This window comes from Neoarius graeffei, chromosome 11, assembly GCF_027579695.1.
Source record: "Neoarius graeffei isolate fNeoGra1 chromosome 11, fNeoGra1.pri, whole genome shotgun sequence".
NCBI lineage: Eukaryota > Metazoa > Chordata > Actinopteri > Siluriformes > Ariidae > Neoarius > Neoarius graeffei.
In genome coordinates this window covers 33,640,200-33,659,323 of record NC_083579.1, presented here as the reverse complement: position 1 = coordinate 33,659,323, position 19,124 = coordinate 33,640,200, and the positions used below count along the sequence as shown (strand labels likewise).

The 19,124-nt window shown below is 42.2% G+C and overlaps 2 protein-coding genes and 1 non-coding gene across 3 annotated transcripts in view; 1 reads left to right on the top strand and 2 right to left on the bottom strand.

Annotated features, from left to right (window-relative positions):
- Positions 1–1,017, bottom strand: part of tdp1 (tyrosyl-DNA phosphodiesterase 1) — a 102,780-nt gene extending 101,763 nt beyond the window's left edge. The window contains exon 1 of the mRNA XM_060933732.1: positions 829–1,017. The gene's annotated coding sequence lies outside the window, so the exon portion shown is untranslated. The remainder of the gene's footprint in view (positions 1–828) is intronic.
- A 1,424-nt stretch (positions 1,018–2,441) lies between these two features.
- Positions 2,442–19,124, top strand: part of efcab11 (EF-hand calcium binding domain 11) — a 137,324-nt gene continuing 120,641 nt past the window's right edge. Inside the window, exons 1-3 of the mRNA XM_060932787.1 lie at positions 2,442–2,522; positions 6,584–6,679; positions 6,889–6,937. Coding sequence (XP_060788770.1) covers positions 2,442–2,522; positions 6,584–6,679; positions 6,889–6,937 — 226 coding nt within the window. The remainder of the gene's footprint in view (positions 2,523–6,583; positions 6,680–6,888; positions 6,938–19,124) is intronic.
- On the bottom strand, positions 2,834–2,906 carry trnak-uuu (transfer RNA lysine (anticodon UUU)). The gene has a single exon. It is a non-coding gene; the product is annotated as a tRNA-Lys (tRNA).

Genomic DNA, 19,124 nt, shown 5'->3' with positions numbered 1-19,124 from the left:
TAAATGACCAAGTATAATATTTTTGTCTCATTTGTTTAACTGGGTTCTCTTTATCTACTTTTAGGACTTGTGTGCAAATCTGATGATGTTTTAGGTCATATTTATGCAGAAATATAGAAAATTCTAAAGGGTTCACAAACTTTCAAGCACCACTGTATGTATAAATGTGAAAGTTAATATCACTCTACACAAGATCATTACAGCAGCTGAAGATTTAAAAGGTTTGGACATCATGCTGATTCAGTCGCACACAAGAGAGTCATCCGCTTTAGCCTGAACCGACTCTTATGTTGATACGATTCATTTTTATTATGGTTGCACTGTGTGTGTGTGTGTGTGTGTGTGTGTGTGTGTGTATGTATACACGTATACTGACACGAACACCAGATCACTAGCTTTACTTGTCTTGTCCTTGCTTGAAAAGAAAAGAAAAAGAAAAGAAAAAAGATCCGACTCTTCAGAAATGCGACTCGACTCCCTAAGAGAACCGGATCAAAGAATCGACTCATGTGAAAACGACAGATCATTCATCAACACAGTCCCTTTCTCGTCTCACTGCAGGTGTTTAAATCGCTTATAGACCCTATTTAGTGCACTTTACTTCTTTAAGAAACCAATTATGATATAGATTTAATTAATTTACTTTAACAGGAGTAGGAGGATTCTTTGAGCTGCTGCGGACTGTTTACTGTTAGCTCGCTGGCTAACACGAACAAAGCTAACTATCACATTTCAATATAAACACTTTATTGAGTGATTAATCACTCTCTAAACTTTAAAATAAATAACATTGTTCAGTCACTTAGCTAACCAACAATTGTGACTTACTCAGGAGGGGTTTTTGGAGATTAACCGTTTTAACAAAAACCGAAAAAAATAGTGTAGTAGTAATGAAAAGTAATGGCACTAAGGTGATAGTGCTAATGTACAATATATAGCTAAGACTTCACGGACTATAAATCTGAACTGAATTACTCTGCATCATTCATGTGCAAATTTAAAGTCCAGTGCACATTTCACAGGAAACATCCGTGAATGCACTGTAAAGACACAGCAACCAATATCAAAATAAAAGTCTCTTAAAAGGCCTTGAGACTGAAGTGCCACCACCACCATCTCATCTCATCTCATTATCTGCAGCCGCTTTATCCTGTTCTACAGGGTCGCAGGCAAGCTGGAGCCTATCCCAGCTGACTACGGGCGAAAGGCGGGGTACACCCTGGACAAGTCGCCAGGTCATCACAGGGCTGACACATAGACACAGACAACCATTCACACTCACATTCACACCTACGCTCAATTTAGAGTCACCAGTTAACCTAACCTGCATGTCTTTGGACTGTGGGGGAAACCGGAGCACCCGGAGGAAACCCACGCGGACACGGGGAGAACATGCAAACTCCACACAGAAGGGCCCTCGCCGGCCCCGGGGCTCGAACCCAGGACCTTCTTGCTGGGAGGCTATAGCGCTAACCACTACACCACCGTGCTGCCCTAATAATAATAATAATAATAATAATGTAGAATATAAAATGTATAATAAAAAGGTGTAATGAAATGTAATGACAACAAAATAATACATTAAAACAACAATTTCTAATGCTTAAAAAAATATGCAATAGATTAAAGCATGATGTTTAAATTGTTCCAGATCTTTGCGGCTTAAAACAAAATATGACTTTTAAATACACACAAAGTTGAAAGCAAAACACATAGTGAATAAATAAAACAAATATTTTGATTTACTCAAACAGGGCTTCAAATCTGACTCTTATTATCTTCGTGTGTTAAACGCTTCTTTATGGCTAACTTCACATCTGGTACTCAGGCGCCCTTATACTGGACAAATCACAATCGGCTCATGATTGAATACATAGGGCACTACGGAGTGCGCACAGTCTCTGGGTTTCATACGCTAAGTAGTGCACTAATGTAATGAGTACACCGCCATTTTAGATTCGGTGTCAGTTGGAGGCTATCTCTAGTATAAAATGTCTGTTACCATGGAAATCGTTTAAAAGTTTTAAATGATTTCAGTGGTAACAGAAAGTTATGTTTTAAATTAAAACATAGCTTTTTTTATTTAACAGCTAAATTATTTTATTATTATTATTATTATTATTATTATTATTATTATTATTAAACGTCTCGCAAGAAAGTACATAGTTTACTTAATTTTTTTTGTTTACGTCAATACGTCATTGGACGAAACACATTCGACGTCTGGTTGGATAAGTTAAGTGCACTATGTTAGTGCGTTCAACCCCGTGATTTTATACCCTAGGTAGTGCACTAATGTAGCTACTAGGCTTCCATTTGAGATTCACTCGTCAGTTGGAGGTTCCCGTGCGTGTGTACGTGTTACCATGGAAACGTTTAAAACTTAACCTTCATGTTTTTGAAATAAACAGTCAGCAGGTGGTTTGTAGCGTGATTTATAAATGTCTCTGTGTCGCGGCGCTGCGTTTTATAGGAATGAGGAGAGAAAAATGACATCCGGTGACAGGAAGAGGTTTGTTTCGGTAAGAGAGCAAAGATAAACTGTTAATTAATTAACAAACAGGTAAAGCGTGTAATATCGCTGCTAGCTTCTGTAATACAACTCACAGAGATAATGATTAACTCAATATTGATTAGTATCTGGTTTAATAATTTCCTCGACTGAATTTGAAGCGTCACCATGGTAACTGAAATACCGAAGTATCAACATTACTAAAGTATAAATAGCCTGAAACTGATAGTTATTATAAATGGGTTTACAGTTCGCATAACAGCTTTTTTTTTTTTTACATTTGTTGGGTCTAAATAAATAAATAAAGAGAAAAACTAACATCGCCCGAACAGGGACTTGAACCCTGGACCCTCAGATTAAAAGTCTGATGCTCTACCGACTGAGCTATCCGGGCTCTGCTTAAAATTTCTTCTTCAACACATAAAACAGTAAAATTCCCATTCATTTCATTTGAGTCCATTCCATTCAGTACATTTTCCAACTTTTTGTTTGATATTTTTAACATCAAAACATGAAAATGAGTGAAATTAACAATTCACATTCAATATGTCAACAGGTTATAAACTCACTTGTCATCACCAGTGTGGCACTAAAAACTTCACAATTTAGTTTCAAAATCCAACTTTCATTCATTCAATAATTTCCAATATATTCAAGTCTATTCCAGTGTATTTTGTTTGACGTTTTAAACGTGTAATATACAGTAAAATTATTAACAAATAGGTTCAGTAAACAATTTACATTCAGTATAAGTAATAAACTTACCTGTCCTCATTATTCAAAAACTATGTAGCAGTAAAATGTGTGTGTGTGAGAGATTTTCAGTGAGCAGAGCTGTGAGCAAACTAAACAAATTGGTTTTCTTTTAACTTTACAAAACAAGCAGGCTTTTGTCCAGTTTACCTGAAAGCTTCCAGTCTTTATCAACTTTCATTTTCTTTGACAACATATTGACACTTGACAGCATGAATAACTAGCTGTTTATTTGAAATAGGTTGTCACCCTATGTCACCTGTGGTGTAGTGGTTAGCGCTCTTGCCTCACAGCAAGAAGGTCTGGGTTCGAGCCCCGTGGCCGGCGAGGGCCTTTCTGTGTGGAGTTTGCATGTTCTCCCCGTGTCTGTGTGGGTTTCCTCCGGGTGCTCCGGTTTCCCCCAAAGACATGCAGGTTAGGTTAACTGGTGACTCTAAATTGACTGTAGGTGTGAATGGTTGTCTGTGTTTATGTGTCAGCCCTGTGATGACCTGGTGATCTTTCTCCTGTAGTCAGCTGGGATAGCTTGCCTGTGACCCTGTAGAACAGGATAAAGCAGCTAGAGATGATGAGATGAGGTTGTCACCCCATAGTGGTTGGATGACTAATTGGGTTTCTTGGTAATGACTGACCCAAAGACTGGAGGAGACTCTTTGGTTGACGTGTTGAATCTTTGTGCCGGCCGCGTTGGATGTCTGTGTGGGCCGTGTTGAATCTCTGTGTGGGCCGTTTTGGATCTCTTTGCGGGCTGCGTTGAATCTCTGTGCGGGCCGTGTTGGATCTCTGTGTCAGCCACGTTGAATCTCTGTGCGGGCCTTGTTGAATCTCTGTGCAGGCCGTTTTGAATCTCTGTGCAGGCTGTGTTGGATCTCTGTGTCAGCCACGTTGAATCTCTGTGCTGGCTGTGTTGAATCTCTGTGCAGGCCTTGTTCGATCTCTGTGTGGGCCGTGTTGGATCTCTGTGCGGGCCGCGTAGGATCTCTGTGGGGGCCATGTTGGATCTCTGTGCGGGCTGCGTTGAATCTCTGTGAGGGCCATGTTGGATCTTTGTGTTGGCTGTGTTAAATCTCTGTGTGGGCTATGTTAGATCTATGTGCGGGCTGTGTTGAATCTCAATGCTGGCCATATTGAATCTCTGTGCAGGCCGTGTTGGATCTTTGTGCCGGCCACATTGAATCTCTGTGCTGGCCGTGTTGAATCTCTGTGTGGGCCATCTTGGATCTCTGTGTGGGCTGTGTTCGATCTCTGTTTGTGCCGTGTTGAATCTCTGTGCGGGCCATGTTGGATCTCTGTACGGGCTGTATTGAATCTCTGTGCGGGCCGTGTTGAATTTCTGTGCTGGCCGTGTTGAATCTCTGTGTGGGCTGTGTTCGATCTCTGTGCAGGCCATGTTGAATCTCTGTGCAGGCCGTGTTGGATCTTTGTGCGGGTTGTGTTAGAGCTTTGTGTGGGTTGTGTTGGATCTCTGTGCGGGCCGTGTTGAATCTCTGTGCAGGCCATGTTCAATCTCCATGTGGGCCATGTTGGATCTTTGTGTGGGTTGTGTTGGATCTTTGTGTGGGTAGTGTTGGATCTTTGTGCGGGCCGTGTTCAATCTCTATGCGGGCTGTGTTGGATCTTTGTGCGGGTAGTATTGGATTTCTGTGTGGGCTGTGCTGGATCTTTGTGCGGGTAGTATTGGATCTTTGTGCGGGCCGTGTTGGATCTTTGTGTGGGCCGTGTTGGATCTCTGTGTGGGTTGTGTTGCATCTCTGTGTGGGCCGTGTTGAACCTCTTTGCAAGCCGTGTTGGATCTTTGTGTGCAGGCCGTTTTGAATCTCTGTGCAGGCTGTGTTGGATCTCTGTGTCAGCCACGTTGAATCTCTGTGCTGGCTGTGTTGAATCTCTGTGCAGGCCTTGTTCGATCTCTGTGTGGGCCGTGTTGGATCTCTGTGCGGGCCGCGTAGGATCTCTGTGGGGGCCATGTTGGATCTCAGTGCGGGCTGCGTTGAATCTCTGTGAGGGCCATGTTGGATCTTTGTGTTGGCTGTGTTAAATCTCTGTGTGGGCTATGTTAGATCTATGTGCGGGCTGTGTTGAATCTGTGTGGGCTGTGTTGAATCTCTATGCTGGCCATATTGAATCTCTGTGCAGGCCGTGTTGGATCTTTGTGCCGGCCGCATTGAATCTCTGTGCTGGCCGTGTTGAATCTCTGTGTGGGCCATCTTGGATCTCTGTGTGGGCTGTGTTCGATCTCTGTTTGTGCCGTGTTGAATCTCTGTGCGGGCCATGTTGGATCTCTGTACGGGCTGTATTGAATCTCTGTGCGGGCCGTGTTGAATCTCTGTGCTGGCTGTGTTGAATCTCTGTGTGGGCTGTGTTCGATCTCTGTGCAGGCCATGTTGAATCTCTGTGCAGGCCATGTTGGATCTTTGTGCGGGTTGTGTTAGAGCTTTGTGTGGGTTGTGTTGAATCTCTGTGCGGGCCGTGTTGAATCTCTGTGCAGGCCGTGTTCAATCTCCATGTGGGCCATGTTTGATCTTTGTGTGGGTTGTGTTGGATCTTTGTGTGGGTAGTGTTGGATCTTTGTGCGGGCCGTGTTCAATCTCTATGCTGGCTGTGTTGAATCTCTGTGTGGGCTGTGTTCGATCTCTGTGCAGGCCATGTTGAATCTCTGTGCAGGCCGTGTTGGATCTTTGTGCGGGTTGTGTTAGAGCTTTGTGTGGGTTGTGTTGGATCTCTGTGCGGGCCGTGTTGAATCTCTGTGCAGGCCGTGTTCAATCTCCATGTGGGCCATGTTGGATCTTTGTGTGGGTTGTGTTGGATCTTTGTGTGGGTAGTGTTGGATCTTTGTGCGGGCCGTGTTCAATCTCTATGCGGGCTGTGTTGGATCTTTGTGCGGGTAGTATTGGATTTCTGTGTGGGCTGTGCTGGATCTTTGTGCGGGTAGTATTGGATCTTTGTGCGGGCCGTGTTGGATCTTTGTGCGGGCTGTGTTGGATCTCTGTGTGGGTTGTGTTGCATCTCTGTGTGGGCCGTGTTGAACCTCTTTGCAAGCCGTGTTGGATCTTTGTGTGTGGGCCGTGTTGAATCATTGTGCGGATTATGTTGAATGTTTGTGCGGGCCAGATATAGCCTGCGGGCCGGATGTTTGACAGCCCTGATTTACACACTTTGAAATGATGAAAACCAGCAAGGCATTTCATTTGAGTTGGGTTTTACTCACATATGTCCCTTCATTATCCCAACAAACAAACTGCACAAAGTTTTGCCAGATACGTAGAACGTTATTTTGGGATGTTTAATACTTTTAAATATTGTTTGTGTCTCTCTGCTCAGGTTTTTGATCAGTGTGATGTGGAGAAGAAGGCCTACTTATCCAGAGAGGATCTTAAGGTCTCAGTCGTTATGCTGTTCGGTTATAAACCTTCAAAGGTAAAACCTGGTTCAGCCGCTAGAGGGCGACATTGTGTAGATTATAATCTCACACACAGCACGCGTTGGGCTTTTTCTAAATACTCAAACCACTGTGTGCTAATCTTTCATGGATTTGCATACAAATTTGAGACCCAGAATAGATATTTTTTTTATCTGTTCAAGTGCCTTTTTAAAACTCTCTCTCTCTCTCTCTCTCTCTCTCTCAGTCAGAAACAAGTATGATGATGGAGGCTGGTGCTGTGCCAAATTGTCCAGGTATGATAAGGAAGTCATGTCAGATTACAGGTGAAGTGTGAGTGCCCTTTGGAGCTAAAGGAATTTTATCAGACGTATAAGAAATAAAAATATTTTAAACATCATTTTTCGACTGATTTTGACAAACGTGTGTAAATGTGTTTCAGTGGCCTCAGGCGTCCCCTGAAGAGCACGTCCATTAGTCACTGAGTTTTTATGACTCACTGAGGTGAGGTGACTCATCTACAGCGGAGTCTGAGCGTGATAAGTGAAATTTTTTCCTGATTTCGACGGAGAAATCCACGCTTTATAGACACCACTTAAGCGAAATAAAAGCTTGATTTGATTTCGTGTAATCCTTTTTTACACGTTGCCAAGAATGAAAGGACCCCTCACAAAAAAAAGGCACGAAATAATTTTGGCATGAAACACGCCATTTGACAGACAGGGATGCAAAAGAAAGAGGGCTGGCAAGCCAGTTTTTAAGGCGAGACATTAAGCAGTTGAAGACCTAGATTAGTAAGCAATTTGTCTCTTGTTTTATGCCATGAGCAAATTGCTTTTGTATACTGCCCCACAGGAAAGCGCAAGATAAATTAGTTAAAGTGGCTTGCTCGCAGTGATGAAATACTCCAGCGTTAAATCTTGCTCAGAGCAAGCAGCGTATTAAATTGCCCCTCTTCTGAATTTCATGTGATTACTAAATTAGTGATGGCAGGAAGGAGTGGGTTTCTGGTCGTAATGAGGAAGGATTGGTGAAACCGAGCAGCAGGTTCCCTCCGGCAGACTTTCTCAGAGACTAGAGACCGCTTGAATAGAGGCGTCTGAGCCATGCTACAACACCGTCTTTCACGAGCCCACTCACTCCTTCCTTTATCTCACTTTCCCTTTCTCCAGTTTAAGAGGCACTGAAGTTCTAATAAAGTTGTCTTGTTGTTGTTTGGGTTTGAAACACCTCGGTGTCCATGCTGATTTGAAAACCAGTCCACTTTTCCCCATAAAGCAGGAGCCATGGCCTAATGGTTAGAGAAGCAGCTTTGGGACTAATGGTGCGTTCATGTGCTATGGGAATTACCGTATGGTAAATACCAAACGCCGACATAGAAAGCACACATGAACGCCCCCTCTTGTGGTATTTTCCACTGGGCAACTCGTAGAAAATTTTGATACACGAGTTGCCGAGATGAGATGAACTTTAACCTTTTCAACATGGCGGCGAGCGGTACAAGACTAGCTTATGAACCAAGAAAGAAGTGGTTTTCACCTACGGAAAGCTGACTCTCACCTTTTAAACGAGTCATGTTATGTATATTATATTATTATAATACGTATATTATAGCCTAATACAAAATATTCTGTGGCTGTCCAAAGAACGCCAACAATGATCTAGATACTGGCTACTCTCATTGTGGCTACAGCCAAATTTCCAAAAACTGCGTGGCATTCAATGTGTTAAGAAAATCTCTACTTGTCATGATCAGGAAATATTCAGCATTTTTTGACTTTTGATAACTCATATTCCTGCTGCAGCTGATGAACAAGGCAATCTATAATTGTTTTAGCCAAATAACAGGCCTGATTCTGAATCTGGTCCGCCATCTTTAATTTGTCAACAACAACAAAAGCATGTGAACACAACACACTGGTAAATACCACTTCCCAACTGGAAAATATCATCTTCCCATAGCACATGAACGCAGCATAAAAGGTTGCTGGTTTGATTCCCTAGACTGGTAGGAATGGCTGAAGTGCCCTTGAGCAAGGCATCTCAACTGCTCCCCAGGCTGCTCTAGGTATGTTGTATGCAGTGGTGTAGTGGAGATTTTTAAAGTGGGGGTACGCAATTCGTGACGTCATCGATTTGATATCATGTCAGAAGCGGTAGCCTTTGTTTGGTCGCCTATGTTTGGTATGAATGATTTGTATAAATGTTACGTTCTTTTAACAACACAAGAGGGCACAAGAAGACACTTTTTTCCAGACATTTTTATGTGTGCAATTTTCATTCGTGTTTGTCAGTACAGCCCAACTGTTATGGCGAAAAGCCGCGGTTTATTTTGTCTCCAATAAATATGCCGAAATGGCTAAAGAGGAACAAATTCGCCTTCTCCTTCCGAATGCATCGTCGTAGACAGCACCACTCTGCTGCTGGAACTCAGCATAAACCTTGCATAGGTTTAACATGGACTATCAGGCGTAAAGCCAAAATATTGGAAATTATGATACACGAACACCTTTGTTCATGTTCGATTCATGTTCATTTGAGCCGAGCTGCATTCGGAATTCGATATTTTTACTAGCCTACTTACTGCCGTGGCAACAGCTACAGCATGTGTCCAGAAGTTCAAAAAAAGTCACGTCACTCACTCACATCGCATACAAACCAGCAATGGGCTGAAATTTATTATAAAAGGCACCAATCGAATAAATCAAGCATTTAGTCTGGCGCGATTGAGGCACCTGCGTATACAAAATACATGACATGCAGCCATTGGGTTAAGCCCTACCATGCACTCCTTCTTAAAGACTTGAGTATTTCTTTAAATTTATTGTCATTTCACATTTTTGGATGTACAACAAAACACTAAGGCCACAAAGATTCATCTCATCTCATCATCTCTAGCCGCTTTATCCTTCTACAGGGTCGCAGGCAAGCTGGAGCCTATCCCAGCTGACTACGGGCGAAAGGCGGAGTACACCCTGGACAAGTCGCCAGGTCATCACAGGGCTGACACATAGACACAGACAACCATTCACACTCACATTCACACCTACGGTCAATTTAGAGTCACCAGTTAACCTAACCTGCATGTCTTTGGACTGTGGGGGAAACCGGAGCACCCGGAGGAAACCCACGCGGACACGGGGAGAACATGCAAACTCCGCACAGAAAGGCCCTCGCTGGCCCCAGGGCTCGAACCCGGACCTTCTTGCTGTGAGGCGACAGCGCTAACCACTACACCACCGTGCTGCCCGGCCACAAAGATTATGAATTTCAAATCATATATATAATACAGTATGTGGTGAAATTATCCACGTAAGGATGACCAGGCAGGCGATTATATCAGTTCTGTTGCCCTCTCGGTGCTGCTACCATGAACGCCTGGAAATCACACACACACACACACACACAGAGAGAGAGAGAGACCCTACTGTTATTATTAGGCTATTCAAAATCATAGGCCTATACTGAGCAAAAATCGCATTAGAACTTCAAAGATCATAAAGCATTAAACCAACAGATGGCGGAGTCAACCGTTTACATAATTCTAATATCTCGGCTGCGTTTAGAATGCATTCTACTTTGCGTCGCTACGTTTTACGTAACGTTCGATTGGGGGGGCATTGATGATGAGCACAAAGGCACGTGTCACTTACTGTAGAGCGTATAAACTCAGGCCATTGAATGACAGTTTTTTTATTTTTTTTTTGAATCTCACCTCGGGAGAAGTGGGTGGACGGCGTACCCCCGCGTACCACGCCCACTACATCCCTGGTTGTATGTCGCTCTGGATAAGAGCGTCTGCTCAATACCATTAATGTAGTCAGAAATGTCTGATATATAAGGAATAAACACTGGACAACATGCAGTGGTAGGAAATGAATCAATGATGAGGTGTTGTTTTGGAGTAGCGTTACAAAGAACAGCGTCACCACCATAAAGTTGATTGTATTCATTCAGCAGAACGTCCCGAAGTATTTTCTTCCTTTTACGCACCAGCGATTAGTCATTGTTTACTGTTTTTTTATGGCGTTAACATGCAATGTCCATGAAACAGTGAGTTCCTGTTGTCACTTGTGTTATAGCAGATATAATCAGTCATTCCTTCAATCTCTGTTGAAGTTCGTCAGAAAAAATTAATAATGGAGCTTGTTACCAAGTAACCAAGAAACGTCACATCCTCCATCTGGAAGGCAGAAATATTAGCACCCTGACACATGAATCCATAAATAACATTTTATTAAAGGTGTATTTGGTAAGATTAGGGTTTTTTTGTGTGTAAGATTAGGTCTCAAATGCTTAGGTAGGTCTGATATTTGAATGCTCCGCCCCCATGATCTTACTTGACACGTAGACATGTTATAAAATGATTGGCAAGCTTTATGGACCAGAATTCAATTTTCCAAATCTGTTTTCTCAGTGACTTTACACACGTTTGCTTAATCCATAGTTTTTAAAATGTTTTTAATTTTTTTTATGTTACATATCTCAAGGGGGTGGCACGGTGGTGTAGTGGTTAGCGCTGTCGCCTCACAGCAAGAAGGTCCTGGGTTTGAGTCCCGGGGCTGGCGAGGGCCTTTCTGTGCGAAGTTTGCATGTTCTCCCCGTGTCCGTGTGGGTTTCCTCCAGGTGCTCTGGTTTCCCTCAGTCCAAAGACATGCAGGTTAGGTTAACTGGTGACTCTAAATTGACCGTAGGTGTGAATGGTTGTCTGTGTCTATGTGTCAGCCCTGTGATGACCTGGCGACTTGTCCAGGGTGTACCCCGCCTTTCACCCGTAGTCAGCTGGGATGGGCTCCGGCTTGCCTGCGACCCTGTAGAAGGATAAAGCGGCTAGAGATAATGAGATGAGACATATCTCAAGGTTATTTGTAGAAGAAAGAAAAAGAATACTATTGCACCTTTAAATCTTATTTTATTACAATGAGTGCATTAATATAAACCTGTGATTTGCAGCTGCACTATTGCAGAGCTGCTGTTATTGAAAATTAATCAACACCTTTTGACCACTTACAATCTCGAATTCTATAGTGCTGTGGTTTGATAAAACAGTAACACATGAGAAGGTGTGAGTTTCAGTGATTTTATCACGGGTAAGGGCGTACAAAAGAATGTAGTGACAAAAAAATATGATAAAACACAGTGATCAATAACTAATTTAATTTATTATTAATAATATTTGCAATAAACGAATAGCATTCTTCCGCCACGCAATGTAGTCTGTTAACCGAAATCTTTGGTTGCTAAGCAACATAGCAGGCAAATATTAAGGCGTTCCATGGACAGAACAATGGTTTTATGCTTCGATATTTTCAAGCATGCTTGATATTCTCTGTGCTGGATCTTGTAGTGTGAACACTGCTGTGATGATTAGATGAAATGTAACTGCTCCAACCACACTTTCTACCTTTTTTTTTGCAGAAAGACACGAGAGACAGCTCTTGCATGTATTTTCATGAGAAAGTGGGATTTGAGGTTTGGGGAAAGTCGTGTAGTGTCCACTAGGCATAAGAGTAAAAGGTTTATTGGTTCAAAGCCTGGAACGTGAATACAGAATTTGAAGAGCGCATAGATCGTGGATTTTACAATGAGCCTGGCTGAACCAACCAGAATTTAGAATCGAAACTCTCCACTTTATAAAGAGCAGCAAGTGTTTACAACCGCATCAAGAACACAAAAACTCATACCTGTCAGTTTTACACACACACACACCGCCATGTCAGTTTCGTTGCTTTACTAAGAACAAGCCTTCATCTGAATAATATCTGCTCAGTGATGCTCTTTTTCCATTGATGAACAAGGTAAAGGGGTGCCAATAGATTGTACAGAAAGACATTCAGTAAATGTACACCTACAAAGTGACCTATATCATTCATGGACCTGATAGAAGAGCCAGTCATAAGGCATCATTTCACCATTGTATATCCAGTGACAATCTCGTTGGAGCGAAAACTTTCCTGCCACGTTCAGGTTCCTTGAGACTTTAAGACACTCAGCTTCCAAATCCCACGCAAATATTTATGCTTTCAATTTCTGCCAGAAAATACACTCCCACAAATATCGGCTTTATTTTGCAGATGGAGTTATTTCGCATGGCTTTTGTTTGAGCAGCTGCCCTGCTGCTCAGGGATGGTATACGCACGATAGACAATAAACGCATAGCTTTACTGAAAACACTGCAACTGATTAGATCACAAGCTCTACACATGTATCTCTGAAAGATCTAGAACTCATCTCATTTACATTCAAGACTCTCTAAGAGTGTCAGCAACATCCATAAATTATTGTTTACATTCTAGCAAATGGCATGCACATCATCAAACCTGCAGCGATAAAGTGCAGGGACAGTGATGAATGCTGAATGGGAATGATCAGCGACATCCATGGCTCTACGTTCTACACATATTTATGCGTATTTATATTGTGGTTTACATTTTTAACCAGAGAAACTAAAAGAGAAAGTATTGGATCAGACAAACCATTATTAATGTTTGCTTTTGTTTTGTTATTTTTAAGCTTTGCACCGAAACTATAAAGCTAAAGCCTCACCCAAAATCTAAGTGGCTAATTATAATTGATACCAGAATGTGACTGAGTTCTTGAATCGGATTGATGAGAAAGTGTGTATTTTTGTATAACTGCATGGCTTCATGAATGCACTCATTCTAATACAGGGGTCACCACACTTTTTTCTCTGGGGGCCACATTGTCGTTCCTGACTGTGATGGGGGGTCGGGTCAGCTATATAACATAGAATTGTATGACCCAGATAAATATGACCACCAGCAGGCCTCATTGTGTAGTAGAGATTACGAGCCTGGCACAGCCATCCCCACTACTATATCCACACTACTATATCCACACTACTATATCCCCACTACTATATCCCCACTACTCTATCTACACTACTATATCCCCACTACTATATCCATACTACTATGTCCCCACTACTATATCCCCACTACTATATCCCCACTACTATATCCACACTACTATATCCCCCACTACTATATCCCCACTACTCTATCCCCACTACTATATCCCCCACTACTATATCCCCACTACTATATCCACACTACTTTATCCCCCACTACTATATCCCCCACTACTATATCCCCACTACTATATCCCCACTACTATATCCCCACCACTATATCCCCACTACTATATCCATACTACTATATCCCCACTACTATATCCACACTACTATATCCCCACTACTATATCCCCCACTACTATATCCACACTACTCTATCTACACTACTATATCCCCACTACTATATCCCCACCACTATATCCATACTACTATATCCCCACTACTATATCCACACTACTGTATCCCCACTACTATATCCACACTACTATATCCCCACTACTATATCCACACTACTATATCCCCACTACTATATCCCCACTACTCTATCTACACTACTATATCCCCACTACTATATCCATACTACTATGTCCCCACTACTATATCCCCACTACTATATCCCCACTACTATATCCACACTACTATATCCCCCACTACTATATCCCCACTACTCTATCCCCACTACTATATCCCCACTACTATATCCCCCACTACTATATCCCCACTACTATATCCACACTACTTTATCCCCCACTACTATATCCCCCACTACTATATCCCCACTACTATATCCCCACTACTATATCCACACTACTATATCCACACCACTATATCCCCACTACTATATCCCCCACTACTATATCCCCACTACTATATCCACACTACTATATCCACACCACTATATCCCCACTACTATATCCCCACTACTATATCCACACTACTATATCCACACCACTATATCCCCACTACTATATCCCCAGTACTATATCCCCCACTACTATATCCCCACTACTATATCCACACTACTATATCCACACTACTATAGCCACACCACTATATCCCCACTACTATATCCCCCACTACTATATCCCCCACTACTACATCCCCACTACTACATCCCCACTACTATATCCCCCACTACTACATCCCCACTACTACATCCCCACTACTACATCCCCACTACTATATCCACACCACTATATCCCCACTACTATATCCCCACTACTATATCCACACTACTATATCCCCCACTACTATATCCCCCATTACTATATCCACACTACTATATCCCCACTACTATATCCCCCACTACTATATCCCCCACTACTATATCCACACTACTATATCCACACTACTATATCCCCCACTACTATATCCCCCACTACTATATCCCCACTACTATATCCCCCACTACTATATCCCCACTACTATATCCCCCACTACTATATCCCCCACTACTATATCCCCACTACTATATCCCCCACTACTATATCCCCCACTACTATATCCCCCACTACTATATCCCCACTACTATATCCCCCACTACTATATCCCCCACTACTATATCCCCACTACTATATCCCCCACTACTATATCCCCACTACTATATCCCCCACTACTATATCCCCACTACTATATCCCCACTACTATATCCCCCACTACTATATCCCCCACTACTATATCTACACTACTATATCCCCACTACTATATCCACACTACTATATCCACACTACTAGATCAACACTTGATTCCTGGCACATATTTGTTTATCTTTAGTAGTGGTTTGCAAAAGTAGTAATCGAGTCTTCACACTTTGTTTTAATTTAAAATACCACAGATATTCCATTTATTTATTTTCTAATAAAAATAACATCAAAGCTGTCAAGGTAAGAAACATCTACCTAGTTGAGGTGATTGACACTGGCAAAGGTGAGTGGAAAATTATAAATTGTAGGTGGGCCTGTTGATATTATTAATAATATTAATAATAATTGTGTGCAGCACTTAATAAAGGTCAAATAAATTGGCCTATAAAATAAATACATTTAAAAAAAACAGTGAAATTATAATAATATGAGCAATAGAGGGCGGCACGGTGGTGTAGTGGTTAGCGCTGTCGCCTCACAGCAAGAAGGTCCTGGGTTCGAGCCCCGGGGCCGGCGAGGGCCTTTCTGTGTGGAGTTTGCATGTTCTCCCCGTGTCCGCGTGGGTTTCCTCCGGGTGCTCCGGTTTCCCCCACAGTCCAAAGACATGCAGGTTAGGTTAACTGGTGACTCTAAATTGACCGTAGGTGTGAATGTGAGTGCGAATGGTTGTCTGTGTCTATGTGTCAGCCCTGTGATGACCTGGCAACTTGTCCAGGGTGTACCCCGCCTTTCGCCCGTAGTCAGCTGGGATAGGCTCCAGCTTGCCTGCGACCCTGTAGAAGGATAAAGCGGCTAGAGATAATGAGATGAGATGAGCAATAGATCACAGCAGTTGTGTTGTGTCCTGCACATCATTGCTCTCATCCATGGCCAAAGCAAAAAACTTGAATTCTGACGCTTTCTCATTCAGCTGGTCATACACGTTGTCCCCCAAATCTTTGGTTCGCCTGGTCATAGTAAGTGCGGAGAGACTCACCGCGTTGAGCGCATCCTTCTTGTCGGGACACACCTCCTCGGCCACAGCAAGCATGCATACTTTAACAAAGTCCCCATCAGTAAATGGCTTTTCATGGGTAGCTAGTAGGTGAGCTACCTTATAGCTAGCTCGGACAGCAGCCTGGTTGATCTGGCTTTGGCGAAGGAATACATTCTGTTGTGCAGCCAGTCCGCATTTCATCCTCCGAATCCTGTCTTCTCTTGTTTGCCCTCGCAAACTAGCATTCTCTTTGTGGCGGGTTTCATAGTGACGACGCAGATTATATTCTTTGAAAACCGACACACTTTCTTTACATACAAGAGAAACTGCACGGTCCTTACACTGAACGAAAAAATAATCGGTGGTCCACTGTTCTTTAAAAACTCTGCACTCTCTGTCAACTTTTCGCTGACCGCTAGCCATTTTGCTGTCCTGAACACTGACAGTTCTCTGCGCGTGCGCTGCCTGTCACTGCTTGATCGCGAGCATATGATGAAAACTCGGAAAATATGAATAGTTCATTTTATAACTAAATATCAATTTTAATTGATAAAATCAACAAAATACAAGATGCAGACATGTTATTATTAGCCAAAAAGCAATTTAAAAAAATAGGCCATGACCACTTTTGGGGATTGCCTCATAGGGCCGGTTCAAGTGGTGGGGGGCAGAGGGGCTGAGGGGCCGGTCAAAGGGGGGTGGCGGGCCGGAGTCAGCCCGCGAGCTGTAGTTTGATGACCCCTGTAATATGTTATGGTTTCTAGAGTAAAGCTCATTCACAGTGACTTGTAAGGTGGACATGCCAAAGAGTCTAATAGTAAATATATGAAAAAAAAAAGCTTCGTTTAACAAAGAAAAACATATACAGTGGTGCTTTAAAGTTTGTGAACCCTTTAGAATTTTGTATATTTCTGCATAAATATGACCTAAAACATCATCAGATTTTCACACAAGTCCTAAAAGTAGATAAAGAGAACCCAGTTAAACAAATGAGACAAAAATATTATACTTGGTCATTTATTTATTGAGGAAAATGATCCAATATTACATATATGTGAGTGGCAAAAATATGCGAACCTCTAGGATTAGCAGTTAATTTGAAGGTGAAATTAGAGTCAGGTGTTTTCAATCAATGGGACGACAATCAGGTGTGAGTGGGCACCCGGTTTTATTTAAAGAACAGTGATCTATCAAAGTCTGATCTTCACAACACATGTTTGTGGAAGTGTATCATGGCACGAACAAAGGAGATTTCTGAGGACCTCAGAAAAAGCGTTGTTGATGCTCATCAGGCTGGAAAATGTTACAAAACCATCTCTAAAGAGTTTGGACTCCACCAATTCACAGTCAGACAGATTGTGTGCAAACGGAGGAAATTCAAGACCATTGTTACCCTCCCCAGGAGAACACTGAACAACAATGGTGTGCATGGCAGGGTTGCAAGGAGAAAGCCACTGCTCTCCAAAAAGAACATTGCTGCTCATCTGCAGTTTGCTAAAGATCACATGGACAAGCCAGAAGGCTAATGGAAAAATGTTTTGTGGACGGATGAGACCAAAATAGAACTTTTTGGTTTCAATGAGAAGCGTTATGTTTGAAGAAAGGAAAACACTGCATTCCAGCATAAGAACCTCATCACATCTGTGAAACATGATGGTGGTGGTGGTACCATGGTTTGGGCCTGTTTTGCTGCATCTGGGCCAGGACAGCTTGCCTTCATTGATGGAACAATGAATTCTGAATTATACCAGCGAATTCTAAAGGAAAATGTCAGGACATCTGTCCATGAACTGAATCTCAAGAGAAGGTGGGTCATGCAGCAAGACAACGACCCTAAGCACACAAGTCGTTCTACCAAAGAATGGTTAAAGAAGAATAAAGTTAATGTTTTGGAATGGCCAAGTCAAAGTCCTGACCTTAATCCAATCGAAATGTTGTGGAAGGACCTGAAGTGAGCAGTTCATGTGAGGAAACCCACCAACATCCCAGAGTTGAAGCTGTTCTGTACGGAGGAATGGGCTAAAATTCCTCCAAGCCGGTGTGCAGGACTGATCAACCGTTACCGCAAACATTTAGTTGCAATTATTGCTGCACAAGGGGGTCACACAATATGTTTTAGATCATATTTATGCAGAAATATAGAAAATTCTAAAGGGTTTACAAACTTTCAAGCACCACTGTAATCATTGATGTTTGAAGTTTTATTTGTCACAAGATATTTATTTAACATGGTCTCATGTGTCAGTGCTTTGTAACAGTCATGCTACTTTGCAACATTTCCAAGCAAGGGAAAGTCTTCAGGACAGGGCTGCGTTTTCAACAAGGGTAGAATGCACAATAATACATCCCAAAGTGATTTATTCCCTTTATACCACAGCAAATGCTAAAATATTTATGACATGGACAACTCCAAATCAGAAAAAGTTGGGATGTTATGGAAAATATGTTGCAGACAGGATGAACCCAAGATATTTCATGTTTTTCTGGTCAACTTCATTTCATTTGTTAATATACATCCATTCCTGTGTTTCAGACTTGCAACACATTCCAAAAAAAGTTGGGACAGGGGGAAGTTAGGGCGAGTAATGAGGTTAAACAATTAAATAATGATGTGATTTGAAACATGTGATGTCAAGAGGTGATTTTAATCATGATTTGGTACAAAATCAGTATTCAGGAAAGGACTAGTCTTAGAGGAGCAAAGATGGGCCGAGGATCAGCAGTTTGTCAACAAATATGTGAGAAAATTATTGAAATGTTTAAAAACAATGTTCCTCGAAGACAAATATGAAGGGATTTATGTATTTCACCCTCTATGGTGCATAATATCATTAAACGATTCAAGGAATCTGGAGGAATTTAGATGTGTAAAAGGCAAGGGCACAAGCCTAAGCTGAGCACCCATGATCTCCGATCCCTCAGATGGCACTGCATCAAGAACCATCATTCATCTGGAGCTGATATAACCACATGGGCTTGGGATTACTATA